Here is an 18,745-nt window from a genome sequence, read left to right on the forward strand (position 1 = left end):
TTGTGAGCAGCAGGTCAAGAGAGGCACGGCCTCTAGTTGGTTCCTCCAGCACTTGCACCAGGAAGTTATCCCCAACATTCTCCAAAAAATTCATTTCCTCCCTATTCAGCACTCTGCTTGGTATTGAGAGAGCCACATTAGGCAGCCAGTTATGGCTCCTTGATCCCATGCTGGCCCAGCCCTGGTACTTCTCTAACTTATACTCTCTAATGCACTTCTTTCCTTCCTTCCATTCATTTATATGCCCTTTGTGTTGGGGTGGGAATGCCTGGTGCAGGAGCCATTTCCACCAGATTTATGCCAGAAAGGAATTCCCTTCCTCAAGAGATGTTTGTTTGTTTTTTTCTCCTCCTGGACATTTGTGGAGAGATTGTATTAGAAAATATGGCCCTTTATAATTATACTGCATAAAGTTTTGTGTCTAAGATTTTGATATCTTTTAAAAATTATTCTCATCCTGTTTTCTGATGTTTAGCTGTTTTATTGTGCTTTTGTGACTTGTTTATGAGATTTTAAATATATTATGTTGTTTAACAGGATCATGAATTAATTGACCCTTTTCCAATCCCTCTGGTGATAATTGGAAGCAAATATGATATTTTTCACGTAAGTGATATTTTATATATATTTTTCCATTCAGTTTTATTTATTTAGATTTAAAAATAATTAACAAGACATCTAGCCTAAGCTCTATGAACCCTAACACATGATTAATAATGCAATAAAATCCCAGTAAAGTGATTATTGGAACAGGAACCCAGCCACCTACAGTAACTCCTTTTCACCCCTTCATCATTATGGGAAGCATACCCTCATCCTTCTCCAAAAACCTTTGCAAACACTTATCTTTTCCAGCATGTCTGGAAGATCCCCAGATTTGGTCTGTTTCAGACAAAGACAAAGTTCCAGAGTACTCCCAAAGAATGCCTTGCCTGACACAACCTCTTTTTTATAATAAGGGGAATCCAGCTTTGGTGTCCATGCTGACTGCAGTTGTGGCAGTGTGGCAGAGGGAGAGAGGCGATCCCTCCAGTAGGTTGGGCCGGTTTGGGAAGCTGGGGCAGCCTAGGCAGCAAAATGAGTTATGCTCACTTCTTAATTCTGGAATGTTAGTTTTAAACACTTGCTTACACAGTCATTTATCATCTGATTTAGAAAGGACAAGTCAGTGAGTGGTCACATCTTCTAATGTCTCTCAGGAAACTAACTGATAACCAATGTCAAAGAGCAGTGCAGTTGGTCCTCTCTGTTATAAAAAAAAATTTCAAGAAATGCACTGTTCATTTTTATGAAGCAATTGATCCTCATGGGCCTGAACAGATATATTGTGACAGCTTCCATACTGAGTCCTTTAGCTGGCAGTATAATATATTGCTGTCTGGCCAACTATTTGAGTTATTTAATTCTTACTAGCAGCGTACGATGCATTCTTTCATACCCAGGTTTTTCTTTTCTTTTTCTTCTTCTTTTTGAGAACTTCAAAAAGATCTCACAAAACTAAGTGATTGGGCAACAAAATGGCAAATGAAATTTACTGTGGATAAATGTAAAGTAATGCACATTGGAAAAAATAACCCCAACTATACATACAATATGATGGGGGCTAATCTAGTTACAACAAATCAGGAAAAAGATCTTGGAGTCATTGTGGATAGTTCTCTGAAGACGTCCACGCAGTGTGCAGCAGCAGTTAAAAAAAGCAAACAGGATGTTAGGAATCATTAAAAAGGGGATAGAGAATAAAACAGAGAATATATTATTGCCCTTATATAAATCGATGGTACACCCACATCTTGAATACTGCATACAGATGTCGTCTCCTCATCTCAAAAAAGATATAGTGGCACTAGAAAAGGTTCAGAGAAGGGCAACTAAAATGATTAGGGGTTTGGAACGGGTCCCATATGAGGAGAGATTAAAGAGGCTAGGACTTTTCAGCTTGGAAAAGAGGAGACTAACGGGGGATATGATAGAGGTATATAAAATCATGAGTGATCTGGAGAAAGTAGATAAGGAAAAGTTATTTACTTATTCCCATAATACAAGAACTAGGGGCCACCAAATGAAATTAATGGGCAGCAGGTTTAAAACAAATAAAAGGAAATTCTTCTTCACACAGTCAACTTGTGGAACTCCTTGCCTGAGGAGGTTGTGAAGGCTAGGACTATAATAGCGTTTAAAAGCGAACTGGATAAATTCATGGAGGTTAAGTCCATTAATGGCTATTAGCCAGGATGGGTAAGGAATGGTGTCCCTAGCCTCTGTTTGTCAGAGGGTGGAGATGATGGCAAGAGAGAGATCACTTGATCATTACCTGTCAGATTCACTCCCTCTGGGGCACGTGGCATTGGCCACTGTCGGTAGACAGGATACTGGGCTAGATGGACCTTTGGTCTGACCTAGTACGGCCATTCTTATGTTCTTATGTTCTTTTTTTTAAATAGAGTCAGGATTTTCTTGACTCAGTAAATGATTCAGAACCTAATAGACACAGGATGAAATCCTGGTTCCTTTGAAGTCCAGGTGTTATCCACAGTTTTTCCAAGAAAGGTCATTCATATGATCTTGTACATATACTGAACAGGTCCAGTTACCAATTAAAAGGTGTGTGTGTGTGTGTGTGTATGTATTTGTATGCACACACCTTAATTGGTATGACTGGTGGAGTTTAGAGGGTATACAGCCGTAGATCCAAAGACAGTCAAATATTGTGACCTAAAAAGAAAAGATTACCTTATATTATGGCAGTGTTGTTACTTTTTAAATTTTAAAGCAGCAGGGAACAGTGACTCATTGGAAATCGAATACACATCCCCAGTTAAGAGGCTCCTTCATGCAATAATTAAGCTTGAGCCTGGAGTAACACATTGCCTGTAATAGGAGCCCTCTGTAGAAAAGAAAGAAAAATTGTAACTAGTCTTTTAAGTCACAATAGATGGTTATTGAATTCTGTATTGAGATATAATTATGTCATACAACTTTTCACTTAAAAATAAAATGATAGCTAAACTCCATCGTTGTAGCATAACCATGTAATGCAGTTTATATTTAAAAAAAAATATATTCTCAGTGTAAAAATGTTTTTTTTTATATGTACTTCTTTAGGAGTTTGACTCTGAGATGAGGAAAATAATGTGCAAGACACTTAGATTTGTTTCCCATTATTACGGAGCATCACTTGTGGTTTGTATATTCTTTTTTGTTGGGGGAGGAGAGGGATGGGCAGTATTTGTGAGATGAAACAATAATTAAAATAGATATATAAAACATCTAGATAAACATGAGATGATTGGGACAAATCAGTAAGGCTCATGATGGCTTTCTCCATAAGTGAACCTATTGAGTAGGGATGTTGGGGTCTGCAGAGGAAGTGTGGGGTATATCCAATGAGTAAGCCAACTCTGAGGATCCACCAGTCAGAATCCCTGCAGGGGACACACAGGGGCTATGCCCCCCATCACAGAACATGGTGTAAGCCACCCCCAACAACATTGGTGTCCTGCACCTTGCTGCAGTATTCCAAAAGAGGATATCTTTCCCCATAGATTTTCTGTGCAAGGTCCATTTACTGAAGCTTTATGTTAGGATGACACCATTTGTGCCTTCATATCTTATCTCCGCTACCAGATATGTTAGAGTATTACACTTCTTACACCCACAACTCTGGATCCTTTTAAGAGGTGATACAGGTAAAAGGCATAGATCACTCTTCCATCCAGGGTAAAATAATATTTTCTTAGCATAAATGGAAAACTCTATCTTGCTACTGGAATTGTTACAAATTTCTTGTATAAACTCTGGATAAAATTCCTCATAGTGAATAAAATCACTGTGGTTAAAGGTAGTGAAAACCTAATTAACAAATCTCCTAATTAATTTTGATGAGTTTCACTCTTTTATTATGCCAATATTCTGTGGTATTTATTAAGTTAATAGACTAGGCTATATGCTAGCTACTGCAGGAAAATTGGCTTAAATGAGTGTGCATACGTGCTTCAAAAGTAATAGTCACAGTAGTTACAGCCCTATCTGAGCTCCCTTTGTGGACAGTCATCAGGCTATTATATTAGACCCAAGCTTTGGATCTCACCTTTTTAAGTCTACTGAGTCTGACATCATCCAGATATTGTCTCTGAATCTGGCCTTTCAGGCACATTTTTGTGGTACAGACTCTAATGCTGGTATCTCTTTTGGAATGTGGAATCCTGTGGTACAGCTCCCCTAGGACCCAAGACTAGAGTGGGTCTCCCCAGCAACTTAAGCATGCCCTTTCCAGAGCTCCACACATATGGGCACTCCACGTTAGTTTATCCCTTCAGGGATTTTGTGACAATATGTCTTTGTATAATCAGCACCTGGCAAGTGTTGGGCTAAAATGTACTTGTGTGTATTATCATAGAATCATAGAATCATAGAATATCAGAGTTGGAAGGGACCTCAAGAGGTCATCTAGTCCAACCCCCTGCTCAAAGCAGGACCAATTCCCAGCTAAATCATCCCAGCCAGGGCTTTGTCAAGCCGGGCCTTAAAAACCTCCAAGGAAGGAGACTCCACCATTATTAATGTATTAGGATTGGTCTGGGAGGCCGTATCTCAATATAGACATAAACATGCCTCCCTTCAGCCTCTCTTGTGGAGGACCTAGGGCGTGATCCCATTGAAGCCAATGGCAAAATTCCCATTCACTTTGATACTGCAGGTTGAGAGCCCCAGATAGCACCTCTCAGGCCCTGTCTACCGAGAAAGTTGCGCTAGTTTAGCTTAAGATGTGATTTTAAATTGATTTAATTAAACTGGTACAAAAAGCTAGTGGACACTCACTCTTATTTCATTTTACCAGTGACTTATTTTGGTTTAGCTTAAATTGATTCCTAATCGGCTTAACGTATAATGAAATAAACTTGGTTTAAACTGATGTAAAAATGTCAGTACAGCCCTTTGGATTGATTTAGCATCACACCTTAAGGTAAGGCAGTGCAAACTTTCTCATGTAGCCAAGGCTTGAGAGCTGTACTTTAGGTCCTCCACAAGTGAAGTTTCAGTGAAGCATGGGGGAGTTCTCAGAAAGGTCATCATAGCAGCAGCCATCCTCCACTGTGTACCAGAGCTAGAGGGTAGGTTTTTGTTCTAGTTTGTGGCGTGTGCATTTGTGCACTCCTAACCAGAATTTGACCCTTAGGATTAGATTTCACTAAATTTAGAAGAATGTTAGTGTCCTTTAAGCCTCTGTGTGGCCTAGGTGAGTTAAAAACATTTGACCCCTAAACTGGTATCTGGGGACCTAGTCCTGATCCTACCGAAATAAGTGGCAGAAGTTCCATTCTTTTTAAGGTGCTTGCACATGTCCGTTCCACTGTAGGTGTGTGCATACCTTATGCACAGTTGTCAGAGAAGTTTTTCCCTCAGTGGTACTCGTTGGGGTGGCCACGGCATACTGGTATAAGGGAGCGGAGCCGCCCTGACCCCCCTCAGTATTTTCTTACTGCCAGTGACAGTTGTTGGAGTGATCTCAGACTTGTTGGCATAAGATTCCCTCATTCCTTTGCATATACACCCTGTTATTGTTAGGAGGTAGTTAGTTAGTTAAGTTTAAGTTAGTTTTAGCTAGTTTTATTGATAGATTTTAGTCTTAGGTCTCTTTGGACTAGTTTTCATCTTTTGGTATTGATACCAAAATGATGCTACACTCACCAGGTTTTAAGTTCTGCTGCACTTACGCTAAGCCTGTGCTGATCAGTGACCCACACCCAGCCATTTGAAATGTTTGGCACTATCCTACATATGTGACAAATGTTGAGTTTTGTAAGGGATTTAAGCCCCACTCAAAGAAAGGTAGAGTGGCAAGGCTCAAATGTTTGCTCATGGCCGCAGCACTTTGTCCCGCATCGGACTTGTTTCATGCAAAGAATGCCCCAAGTACATCAGCCTTAGTACACAGTGCAGCGGAGATGTCCGCAACTCCTCAGTCCCATTCAGGATATTAAAGAAAAGGCTTAGATCCTTCTCAGGCTCAATACCTCAATCGGGGATGTCGGTGCCGAAGCCTAGTAGAGGCAGAGACTCTAAGACATTCGGGGGGAGGCAGAGTGGAGGTGATCTGAGGCAGGGAGCGGTTCCCCTGTGCGGCCCCCCCGTTACTGCGGGCAGCCCTCCCCGCGCCAGCTCACCTCCACTCCACCTCCTCGCCTGAGCAGGCCTTTAGGCACCCCCAACCACTAGGCGCCCTAGGCGGCCGCCTAGTTTGCCTAAATGGTTGCACTGGCCCTGCGCTGTCCTGTCCACATTCATTGCACTGGCGCTCCTAGTAAATTGGGACAAATCTATTCTAAAACCTGTACAGAGGATAGAGTTTATTGGAGTGGTCTTACGCTCCACAAAGGCCAAGACTTTGCTACCACAATCCAGGTTTGAAGCACTTTGGGGCTTGGTGCTGTGATGGAAAGCATATCCTCTCACTACAGTACGCAGCCGCCTCAGCCTCCTGGGTCACATGACAGTGTGTACCCATATGGTTCAACTCACCAGGCTGCATCTTAGAAAGCTGCAAACATAGCTAGCATCAGTGTGTGCCCCAAACTATCATCTTTTGGACAAGGTAGTTCGAGTGCCAGTGTCAGTTCTGTCATCTCTGGATTGGTGGATGGATCCTCTGGAAGTCTTTGTGTGGGGGTGCCCTTTATACTCCTGCTACCAACCCTCACTTTAGTCAAAGATACATCTGCCCTGGGTTGGGGGACTCATATGAGGTCCTTGCAGACTCAAGGTCTCTGGGCACCTTGGGATCTAATGGCGTACATATTTGTCACTGTTCAAAGAGACTCCAAGCCACTTCCATGTTTGTCGTCTTCTTATGAATCACCTACAGTGGAATGCACATGTTCAAGCACTCGAAGAAAAAATGGTTATCTAGCTTTCTGTAACTGTTGTTCCTCGGCATGTGTTGTACATGTGCATTCCATGGCACCCCTTCCTTTCCCTCTCTATCGGAATCTATCTGGTATGAAGGAACTTCAAGGGGCGGAAGTGGCTCCACCCTCTTATACCAGCATGCAGTGGCATATGGTGACAGAAGGGCTCTCAAGATGTCCCAATGGGTATTGCTGAGGGAAAAAGTTCTCCCAAATATGTACATGAGGAACGTGCACACCTAGAGGGTACACAGTTGAATGCAAACATCTTGAAAAACAACAGAGAAGTAGGTAACAGTTTCTTTTCTTCATTAGAATAGGATTTGGCCCTGGAAGATATAGGTTTGCTGTTGAAAAACAAGTCAGAAGCTGAGAGAGGATGCTGCTTGAAAAAGTGTTTTAGGAGCCCTCTTCTGAGTAATTTGTACTATCAACCCTTATCCTGCCATTGACTGTAAAACTGCTTTTTAATCATATGATTTAAGTCCCAAGAGAACATGTTTATAGTTGTTTGTTACATTACAGCTCTGAGTGTTCATGGTATTCTGGACAATTTTCACTGTAGTTGAAAGGTTTAATAATTCATTCATCTTTTGCAAAAGGTCTATCGCTCTTAGTTTAAAATGTATAAATAAAAAATGTGAGCCCATACATTATTGCAGAATTCCATCTTCTTTCTTGAATGTAGGTTTTAATTTTGTCTTGAGATCTGTAGTCACTGACAAATACATTAGTCCTTTAAACAGAGTGGGGCAGATTTGGATGCCAAATACCAGTGTAAATTTGGGAGTAACTGTAATGAAGCCAATTAATTTGAACTACTGTAACTGAGGCCTGGTCCACACTAGGAATTTACATTGGTATACTTACATCTCTAAGGTGTGTGAAAAATCCACACCCAAGAGACATAGCTATATTGACTTAACCCCTGGTGTAGACAGTGCTAGGTTGATGGAAGTATTTTTCCATCGACCTAGGTACCGCCTCTCGGGGAGGTGGATTACCTAAATTGATAGGAGAATCCCTGTCATTGGTGTAGGTAGCATCTACACTGAAGTACTACAGTGGTGAAGCTGTGCTGCTGTAGCATTTTAAGTGTAGAAAAGCCTTGATGTTAGACTGTGGCCCAGTTTCTCTAGCTGTAATCCTCACTTGCAGAAAACCTAATTTACGTTACAAATTTCTGTGATGAAAGAGCCTAATATGTGCTTTATTCTTTGATTTCTTTTAGTTTACCAGCAAATCTGAGGCTCTCCTGCTGAAAGCCCGTGTTCTTATTAATCATTTGGCATTTGGCTTTGACAGAAGGTAACAACTACTCTCCCCTACTATTGACCGTTTTGCACAGAGTTTATTGTTGGCTATTTGTAAATGTCTTTTCAAAGCTAGGTTTTCAGCCCCAAAGTCATCAAAATATATTTTCTCCAAAGACGCCATCTGTAGAAGATTCTCACTCTTGAATTCTTAGTTTTGGGTCTTGGCAACTTAGCACAAGGCAGATGGAACTCCCTATGTTCTTAAGGATTTTTGGTCCCTAAAGAGAGTAGTAGTGGAGAGGACCACAAGCCACTACCAACCACCCTTGATCATGTTTTTTAGGTGTATTTGGAGCCAAATATAAAGCTTAGCTTTGGCCTATATAGTGTAACTATTTGACAGGTGTTTGATTACTAATATGAACTTGGTTTCTTTTTTTAATCTGTTTAGCAAATCCATATCAGTGGATCAGAATAAACCATTGTTTATCCCAGCAGGATTGGATTCTCTAAATCAAATAGGTTGGTGACCTTCTTGTCCAACATTTTTATTGCTCAAATAGCTTATTAAAATGAGAGGAAACAAGTTTAAAACAGATAAGAAGAAATACTAATTTATACAAAGTGGATTTAACCTGTGGAACCTCTGTTATATTACATTATTGAGGCAGATAGCTTAGTAAATTTAAAAGAAGGATTAGAATTTTATATTCCTAAGAATAGCTTCTGTGGTTACACTAGTTAAGATAAAAATTGTAAGGGTTTTTGGGCTTCATAATTCTAGTTGTGAGTTGATAATTGGTTTGCATCAAGAAGAAAATACCCTATTGTAAAGTCTTACACAGTTAGTTTCATAATGGGAGACTTATACCTTCTTCAAGCTCATCTGCCACTTGTCACTGTTGAAGACCGAATACTATACTAGAAGGATCATTGGCTTGACATGATATGGTAATTTCAATATTTGTTGGGACAACATGCTGATGTCCTTCTATATCATGCTGTGATCTTTAGGACCACCACCTGCCTCTAACAGTGATATTGGAAAACTGCATGCACATACACCTGTGGATTTGTGGAAAAAAATATATGAGAAAACATTTCCACCTAAGGTATGTATTTTTATTTTTGCTGGACAGCTCCTTTCTTCATTCAGAACAGATGAGTAATGCCTCCCATCTGTGGAATTCAGAGGCAGTTCAGTCCTGTTGCTGGAAACTGCAGGACTACAGGTCTGCCCTTTAGCTTAGGCATCAGTATTTCTGCTGCTGGCAGCAGAGCCAGTTTGCATTTCGATTTCTCCTGACCACTTTATTTTATAACTTAATTTTTATTTGCTTTTGTGTAGTAGTGACTTAATTTCAAAGTCTAAGTCCTCATTCCCTCTTCTCAGCTGAAGAATCAGTGGAACACTGAGGCTTTAATCTTCTGGTTTATCTGAAATAGCACCCCTCAAGTGGGCTTCCATCTCCCCCATCCCCCAGAAGTAGAGAAGCCCTGCAAGCACTGACTCAAATTCAAGACATGCTATAGGTAGCTTTTCTGGAGCCTCTCAGGTTGAAGTATGCCCTGCTGCCGCAAGCCCTCCCTCTGCCACTGTGCAGGGCTTTGAGTTGGACTGGCATGCTAGGGCTTTACTCCTAGCCCAAAGCAGCTACTCCACTGTGGCAAGCATTGACCAGGACCATGAGGATTTCCAAGGAGATGCGAACCCTTGCAGCCTGCTATGGGGTAAGTCTGGCAAACTCCAGAGACTTCAAGTCCCAAAAAGAGAAAACAAGGATTCCTTTCGTAAGTGTTCCCTTTGTAAATCAAGTTTGGATTGTTTTCTAAAAGATCTGCTCTATGAATTATTTTGGGGAAATTCTGTGGCCTGTATTATACAGGGGGTCAGACTAGATCATCACAGTGGTACCTTCTGGCCTCAGAATCTATGAATAAGGAAGTAATTAGTATTGTTAATGAGCAAGAGTGTAAAAATCAAGGTATAAACTTTTTTCTTTTGCCTTCCCACCCTGAGGGGCTGTTTGCTGCGTCTTTTCTCCTATATTAGGCTCTCTAATAGTGTTGTATATCAGAATCACTGTCCCTCTCTCACCCTGCAGCATGTCTGGGCATATAGAAACATTTCTTATTACTCCTGGGGAAATTCTGCACCTCGGCGCATAGGCAGAATTCATATCCCCCACAGATTTCTTTGCTTCCCTGCTGAAAAATTACTTTCTGACAGGGAAGCAAAGGGAAGCTTCAAAAGCAGTTACACACCGCTCCCTAGCTGTGCAGGTACATCGTTTCCGACACCCAGAGCAGCCAGTGGAGAGGTAAATCACCACAGGGCTGGGGACATCCCAGCTAGTGGCTCCTACACTCAGCTGGGATCAGCAGCTAGTCCTGGCTGGACTGGAGGCAGGAGAGGACGGGACTTCCTCTTCACCTGCAAGAAGTGTGGGGTTGTCAGATCCACCCCGAGAAACCTCCTCCAGCTGCAGGAAGCTTGGCATCCTCCCATGCTTCTTGCCCCCATCACTCTGCAGCTGCGGGGGGAGGGGTCATTGTGTGGGGAGCTGCTCCCCCATCTGCCCAACCCCTATGCATCTGGACCTCCCATACCCAGACACCCCTGCCAAGCCTCACCCCGTATACCTAGAACCCCCCTAGTCCTCCATACCCAAACCCCATCTGACTGAACCTCAACCCCTGCATCTGGAGCTACCTGCACCCAGATCCCCTGCTTCCAGACCCCTACCCCTGCACCCACACCACCCCCCACTGAGCTCCCTGCACTCAGACCCCCATCCTAACGAGCCCCAACCCCCTGCACCACCCTGAACCCCCACATCCAGACACCCACACTACTGACTCCCAACTAGCTGCACCCAGACCCTCACCCCACAAAGCCCCACTCCTCCAGGCCCCAGACTCCATCCCTGCTGAGCCACCCCCCCTCCAACCAGACCTCTCCGTGAGCCCCAACCACCTTCACCTGGAAGCCCCTACAGAGTCCCATTGCCCCTGCATCTGGGAACCGCCCCCCCAATGAGCCTCTGTACATCCAGATCCCCCGCTGAGCTGCCTGCACCCAGATTGTCCCACACAGAATCTTCTCACCACACACCTGGATCCCCCCACACTGAGCCCCTCCACACTTGGATCCTGCCTGGTTGAGTCTGCCCTACACCTGGTGCACCTGGCACAGAGGGGCAGGGCGCCAGGGTATTTCTGGGGCAGGCCCAGGCCTTGTGCTGCGTCAGGGTTGGGTGCAGCCTCACCACTGAGTCCATGTCCTGGGTGTTGGGATGTGTGGAGGCTGCAGGGTGATCTCCCAGCTTCGTAGAACCAGTGGCCTGTGCTCCCCACTGCCATGCAGGAGCCTCTGCATTTATTAATTGACAAATAAAACTTGCAGAATTTTAAAATATTGTGTGCAGGATATTTAATTTTTTGACGCAGAATGCCCTCAGAAGTATCTTCTGTCTGTGAGGCCCTGTCCCATGAAGCAGCACAATGAGAATTGTGCCTGTCTGGTTTTCAGTCACGGACCCTTACTCTACTAGGGAAAGAGGCGTAAGGATGGGAATGGGTTTCTCTTCACCTTTCCATAGGCTGGCTCCTCATTAAAGCATATGATGCACTCTAGGAAGTCTGTGCCCAAAATAGAGGTATAATAGGACTCAATTCCCCATGCAGCTTCACCATCATGGAATTACTGGGGGGAGGGATGGGGTAAGTGAGTAATCTCCCATGTTCACAGTAATTCATCATTTACTGATTTAATTCAGGCTTCCATTCAGGCATCCAGTGCAATCCAGTGGGCTGTTTCCACAATCAGGTATTTGTCCCAGTATCTCTCCTCAGTTAAATAATCTGAGATCAGGTTGAGTAGTGTGCTATGTCCTTCCTATAAACAAGTAGGCAAAAACCTCTCCCAGGACAGGAAGAGAATGACTCAAAAGGAACTCATTAATAACAGTAATAGTAATAAATATCTTCCTCTTCAAGCAGAATGAGGTACACATTTTTCCGTATTCACCTCCTTGTGAGGACACCTCATAAAATCCAGATGGGTACTTCTGGTTAAAACAAAGTGTTGAACTAAGACATAGTACCCTTCAGAAGAGGACTTCCTTCCAAAAGATCCCATAGACCATAAGAGTGAGGAAAGTACAATGAACTTTCAAAGACTTAACTAGCCATTAAGACCACAAGTATTGCCCGTATTTAAGAAGGAAAACCTATCTCATGGCAAGCAAGTGGCTTGTCATCTAGGCACTTGCTTGAGTGAGAGAGGTCTTGAGTTCATATTCTGGTCAAGTCCTTGCAGTAGTATGCAAAATGTCTTTTATCTGGCAATTTTTCTTGGGTCCTGGTGTTATTTGTGACAAGAACAGTGGCTCCTAGGGTGACCAGATGTCCTGATTTTATAGGGACAGTCCCGATGTTTGGGGCGTTTTCTTATATAGGCACCTATTACTCCCAAACCCCTGTCCCGATTTTTCACACTTTCTATCTGGTCACCTAGTGACTCCTAACTCAGTGGCTACAAAGCAACCATGTTCATACCTATGAATAGCAATCAGTCATCCCAGCAGATACCCATTGCATCCAAACTTACAGGTGTGAGGCTTTCTGGGGAAATATAAAAAAAAATAGTAATTGAGAAAGCAGGGAGGCCCTAAGTCTCACTATCAAAGCCAGCATAGCCATCTGTTAGTCACTACCTACACCATAGGTATTCGAGTAGAGACTAGTCTCCTACTAAAAAATAAAATATATATAGAGCAGAAACTTCCAATGAAAACCTAGGCACACATTCTTCCCAAATCAACAAAATTCTCAGTGAGGGGAAGATAAAATGAGCATTTGTATATACAGGGAGTCTTCCTTTTGATCTACCCTCTGCACCCAGAGTTCTAAGAAATGGCTCGTAGTAGTCACAACAAAGCTCAGATTGCAAGTATATTCGTCCTGGACAACATCACAGTCAGTGCTCTTTCCAGAGAAACAGACTCACATAATTTACCAGATGGTGGAAAAGATTCAGAGCTACCAAGTGTTCAAAATCAAGAACTTTTTGAGACCAGTGCAAAGAATCGTATTAGCCATTTCCTGGCAGCCAACTGTAGCCAGTTGTCTCCAGCAATTAGGATGGTTGGTGCCACAGAATCATGTGGCCATGAAGACATAGAACCTCACCAGATGTAGTGCAAAATTAGGTGTCATTCCCAGATCATGTCCAGATGTCCCATTATGAACAGGTAAGTGCAATTAACTTGCAGAAAGCTAACCCAATCTTCACTCTATACCCTTGCATAGTCACTACAGAAGCAAACTTCACAAGGTGGGGAGCAAACCTGGAAGACAAGATGACACAGGGGTCATAATCCCTCACTCAGGAAAAGGAAAGCATCCAGTTCTGTTAAGTGCACACTTTGTGCTGTACAGTTAAATCTCACAGCACACATATTTTTAGTTCACTTTAACAGGTCTGCCAGTGTTGTGTCTGAACACCAATATAGGAATGGCCATACGAGATCAATACCAGTAGTCTGTCAAGTCCAGAATTCTGTCTCTGATTGTGGCCACTACCTGCTGTTTCCAAGGAAGGTGTAAGAAACCCTGTAGTGAGCATTTATTGAATAATTTGTCCACGGTGGACATTTCCTCATTCTTCCTGATAATTAGAGGTTGGCTTGTACTGTGAAGCATTAATGCCTATATCCATTCCAAAACTAGGAAGTAAGCAGTGAGCAGAGTTAATCTGAGGTGATAGAAATAATGTCACAAGCAGAGAAGAATTTGCTATCTTTCAAGACTGTTCGCGTACAGGATCCAGAAAAGAGAGCTGAGGTTGTCTTCCGTGGGCCCTGATAGTATGTTTTTTTTACTTGATAGACCACTAAGGAACCTCCATTACACCTGCAGAAAAGACCAAACTGCTGGGGATGACTCTTGTGGCCTAAATACTAAGTTTGCTGCTTCGCAAATGAATATATTGCATTGAATTGTCTGAGTGATGGATGATAAATGCTTATTTTCTTGCATGCATTTGCAAGACCTGTATTATGTTCCTCAGACTCTTTACTAAGTATTCTGTTAAAGCACTGAAAGTTAAACTTTATGATTTGGTGTTTTTTATCCTTTTTATTTTTTTCTTCAAATTTCAGAGTACTAGGGACTTAAAAGATGTCAGTGACCCTGCCCAGGATCCACAGTATGCTGAGTATGAAGTTGATGCAATGCGAACTCAGAAGAATCAGGTACATTATTGTGTTGCTGCTCATGTTACTATAATCAGCTGCCCCTAATACTCATTAGCATTTATAAGGCAGTTAGTATCTATACCCATAGAATCTACATTTAGCTTTTGAGAACCAAATTGAAACCATCTCACCCTAGTTGGTTGATCTTTTTCCTCTCTTCTCACTCTTGGAATGTGATCGTGACCAGCACTTAAACATTGTCTAAAAGTCCTGTGTCTTGTTGTTGGGTCAGACATGAACAGTTCATTGGCTGCCTTCCGTGACTCCTCTTCAAGTATGCTTCTAACAGTATTGTTATTAAAAAAAATTTCTTTCAGCATAAGAGGCAGTAGAGTCTGTTCCCCTAGATCTGGGCTTCAATTCTGCCATGTTTTGGAGAAATGGGGAGATTGGTTGCAAACATTTGGGTTCACTGATCCTCTTTTGCTGGGAATAAGGCAGGAAAATAAATCGTGCAAAAATTTCATGATGGTTGTAAATCAAGACTGAGATGTTCAGTCTCATTTATGTTGGTTTGCCTTGCAATGACTCTCAGGAGGGGATAGGTGTAGGGCAGGATTCCTATCTGCTTTCACTTCATGCTCTTTAGTACAAGATCAGGGGCTAATAAAGTTATCTCCATCCACAGTATAATTAAAGATGAGCCTTGCTCATCCTTCTGATTATGCATGTTTAACCAAGCTGACGGTACTCTGAGTTTAAAAGGAGGGGTCTGCTGATACTGAAAAACTGGGCATTTTCTATGAGGGACCCTTAATTGCGGAAATGGTTCCTCCTTTGGCCCACCCAAGCCCAATGAGGCGTTAGTTATAGAACACGGGCAAAATAACCCAGGAAATAGTGTTGGGATGTGGGAGTTTTACATTTTTTTCGTCTACATTTTTTATTTTAAGTTGATGTTTGTGAAGGGTACTGGATTGATGGTCTTGGTGACTGAAGTTCTTCATTAGCAGCAAAGGGAATTCTATCCTGACATGTTGCATGTAACCTTTCTGCCAGGTGGAGCCAGCAGCAACAGGGGTCGGGTTTAGTATCTAAGGGTTCCTTTTCAACAATACAACACAAAACTGGCTTGAGCCCCCACCCAGTGGGGACAATTACACACCACCCCCTGAGTGCCTCTAAGAGGCAATACTTCCCCTCTCGCAAGAACAGAGTCTGAGTGTAGCAAAAACTTTTAATAAAAGGAGGAAATTCACTCAGCATTAATTTGGGAAAACACCACATCTAGGGTTCATAAACACAAACCATGAGCAAAACACCCACCCCCAAGTAAGTTGGGCAGTGTCCTTTTCTTCTCAAAGTCTTAAGTCCAGCAACCCAAAAGTCCCTTCAACGTGCCCGTCCCTTCTCTGTACCCCACTCACAGTTGCTGTCCTTGGCCAGTGCAGCCCCAGAGTTCAGAGGTTCATCCGCAGAGTTCACCTCCCACCCTGTGTGGAAGGCGGGGGTGGTGGTAGAGAAGGCACCTTACAGGCTGCACTGCTTGGGCACTTGCTCGTCGCCCCTACGGCCGATTGCCAGGCCTCTGCAAGGCTCTGCTATGGCCCTCTCCACTAGCTTCTCTTCTGGCCACTTGCCATGACACTCTGCCAGCCGCCCTTGCTGGACGCTTTCCACGCCTCTCTGCCAGCTACCCACTCACCAAGATGTCTGCAGGGCCCCCCCCACACACACAGTTAAGACAGCTCTCAGTGATTTCAGCTGTTAGTGGGGGAGCCTCACTGCTGGTGCACACTGGGCAGTCTCTTGCAATAGAGACACTGTTCCAAAGTAGGTCTAATACTTAGACCTAGGTATCAGTGATTTCAGCTCTGCAGCATGTAACAAGACTCCCAGTCGAGTCTAAATTAGCTCTTTTATTATATCAAGGAGAGAGAGGAAGGGTCAAATGGGCCCCACCCTCTCTCAGCTGATTGGGCTTTGGAACCCATGTCCCCTGCCTAGCGAGCACTGTTCAGTTGAGGGTGAGTCCCTCCATTGGGGTATGCCAGGTACAGTTCTGCTGCCCTCGGTTCACAGAACAAGGATAACAACACTTTATTACTCCTGCCCCAATAACAAGGAGACTGGGGATCCAACACCAGCCACAAGTGATCATTTGGGCAAGCACTCCTATCATGCTGAGCACCTAGGTAGGATGGGTGTGTCCATGCAAACGAGATCAGCTTCTGAAGTCTTTTTCCACAGCTCACCACTAGATGTCAGGAGAGAGCTCATCCAGACTCTGCTTACATGCATAAGCCTTGAATTACAGGAACCACCTGTAAGTGTGAAAGGATAGGTCAGTCTGTTTCCCATTTATTCCTTATTCCCTTTATACTTGTTGGCATACAACTCTCTGTATGCCAACAAGTTTGCCATTTGGATTTGATGATGTAGAAACCTGTCCACTGGAAACTGGCCTGAAACTACGAAGCTCTCTTCCTGTAGATAGAGCTCCGTGGAATTCTTTTTATTTTTTATAACTTTTAATTTTATTTTTGGGGAATTTTGTTTTATTACTCCTGGGGTGATAAAACATAATTCCTGAAAAAATCCTGTTTGGAAGGGGACCTCGAGAGTGAGCCCACCTTGCACTCATCCCACAGCAGAGGCACTTGTTCCAAAGGACTGGTCCCAGCTCCCCTCTGTGGACGCTGTGATCTGGCACCTGCCTATCTTAGTGGCGCTCTGACCCCATTTGCTAGGTCACAGTGCTTAGGGAGCCAGGCCCAGTCCTGCAAGGCAGGAGCCGTAGGAGCTGCCGGGTGAGTTTTTTCATTTGATGTCATTGGTTACATTCTTTTTCATTTTATATTGTGTTCTTTGACATTTGCAAAACATGTGGGACTCTGCCTATAGGACACCAAACAGTCCAACAGTGGTAACAAATTTTGGTTACCATTAACATGGGCTGGCTTTGTATCCTATTACCAATGTCCTGAGCCATCCAATCCTACTTATTAGTTCAGGCCTAGCATAATATTTTCTGCTTGGGGATGGGAGCACATGATTGTGAAAATAATGTGTTTCGTGCAGTTCTGTTTACTGCTTTACAAGGACACTTTATTGTTTAGATGGGTGAAGACTGTTTCACGCAGCTTTGGTACCTTCTTTTCACAAAACTAGACTAGATTACTTGGTTTAAAGTAGGTTACTTTGGTTTAAACAAAGTTTTATAACAGTCATCTAAGAAGGTAGACGTGGAAGACCTTTGAAAGGTTATGACTATAAAAGCCTAGATATCATAGTTTTTCCAGCAACCCCTCCTAAGATGAAAGGCACGTTTACAGAAATGCACAGCAACTCATCTAAGGTAATCCCACATTTATTGTAGCTAATTTAATCCTTTAGCATACCGGTAAAGATGAGCCTAATGATTATAACTATGATAGCAATATTAATATATTGTGTTTACTTATTGCCAAGGAATAACCTGTAAATAAAAATGCACACTGCAGACTACCTCAGGTATGCTAGGTTACTTAAGACAATTAACCTGCAGTTACCTGTCCAAGGATATGCATATAAATCATACTGTATGATAGAAAAAATAAATGAGTTTAAAGAATTCCTTATGGACTATGAACTTACATATCTGTATTTAATTGTTAACCCAATACAGTGATTGTATATGTCTGTTATGTTAACAGTTGTCTTAGAGATCATTGCATATTAAGGCAATTTTTAATCTATATGCTAATATGGAATTTATAGGGTAATTTCCTACTAAATATCTTGAGCGTACAATTGTATTAAACGTGTTATTATAGATAATATTTTTTATCTAGTAAAACAAGATACTGGGAGGTGTTGATTAAATCAGACTGAAAATTAATTTTCTGGTTTTAAGCGAAAAAAGACTGTTTTTTAAAAGACTTCCGTCTGTTTTTAAGGGCATTGGAAGTCAACGCAGCTTCTTTTAGTGGCACTGCTACAAAAAAAATCTAGACATTAAATGAGAAGTTTCATTCAAAAGAAAATTACTTTAGTTATCTGCAGCTGTTTCCTAAAATTTTCTATCTTTATGTTCAGTTATTATAAGATTATTGCTACATTTACACTGTTTTTATGAAAATAACCTTTTATGATCTTTGAATTTCATTTGATGTTAAATGCAGTAAGATAGCAGTATACATCTAAAAGAAAACAGTGCTCTGGCTACATTCAATTTTTAAATGTCTGAACATTTCCCATAACTATGTGAAAATGGGTATTGAAACCATTCCTATCTTAACAGGAAAATATTACATGCTGTAGAAGTCTAATTTTCTTTCTTTTTAGATTCTTATATTCAATAAATTGTTATGGTATATCTTTTTAAATACAGAGAGGAACA

At 42.3% G+C, this 18,745-nt stretch overlaps 1 protein-coding gene across 2 annotated transcripts in view; it reads left to right on the forward strand.

Moving 5' to 3' along the window:
- Positions 1 to 18,745, forward strand: part of DYNC2LI1 (dynein cytoplasmic 2 light intermediate chain 1) — a 49,869-nt gene that overhangs the window by 19,697 nt on the left and 11,427 nt on the right. For both annotated transcript variants that reach the window (XM_005296107.5, XM_042855160.2), the window contains exons 7-12: positions 538 to 606; positions 3,106 to 3,183; positions 8,140 to 8,216; positions 8,616 to 8,686; positions 9,179 to 9,276; positions 14,329 to 14,421. In XM_005296107.5, the coding sequence (XP_005296164.2) occupies positions 538 to 606; positions 3,106 to 3,183; positions 8,140 to 8,216; positions 8,616 to 8,686; positions 9,179 to 9,276; positions 14,329 to 14,421 (486 nt within the window). The remainder of the gene's footprint in view (positions 1 to 537; positions 607 to 3,105; positions 3,184 to 8,139; positions 8,217 to 8,615; positions 8,687 to 9,178; positions 9,277 to 14,328; positions 14,422 to 18,745) is intronic.

The sequence above is a fragment of the Chrysemys picta genome, chromosome 3, assembly GCF_011386835.1.
Source record: "Chrysemys picta bellii isolate R12L10 chromosome 3, ASM1138683v2, whole genome shotgun sequence".
Taxonomy (NCBI): domain Eukaryota; kingdom Metazoa; phylum Chordata; order Testudines; family Emydidae; genus Chrysemys; species Chrysemys picta.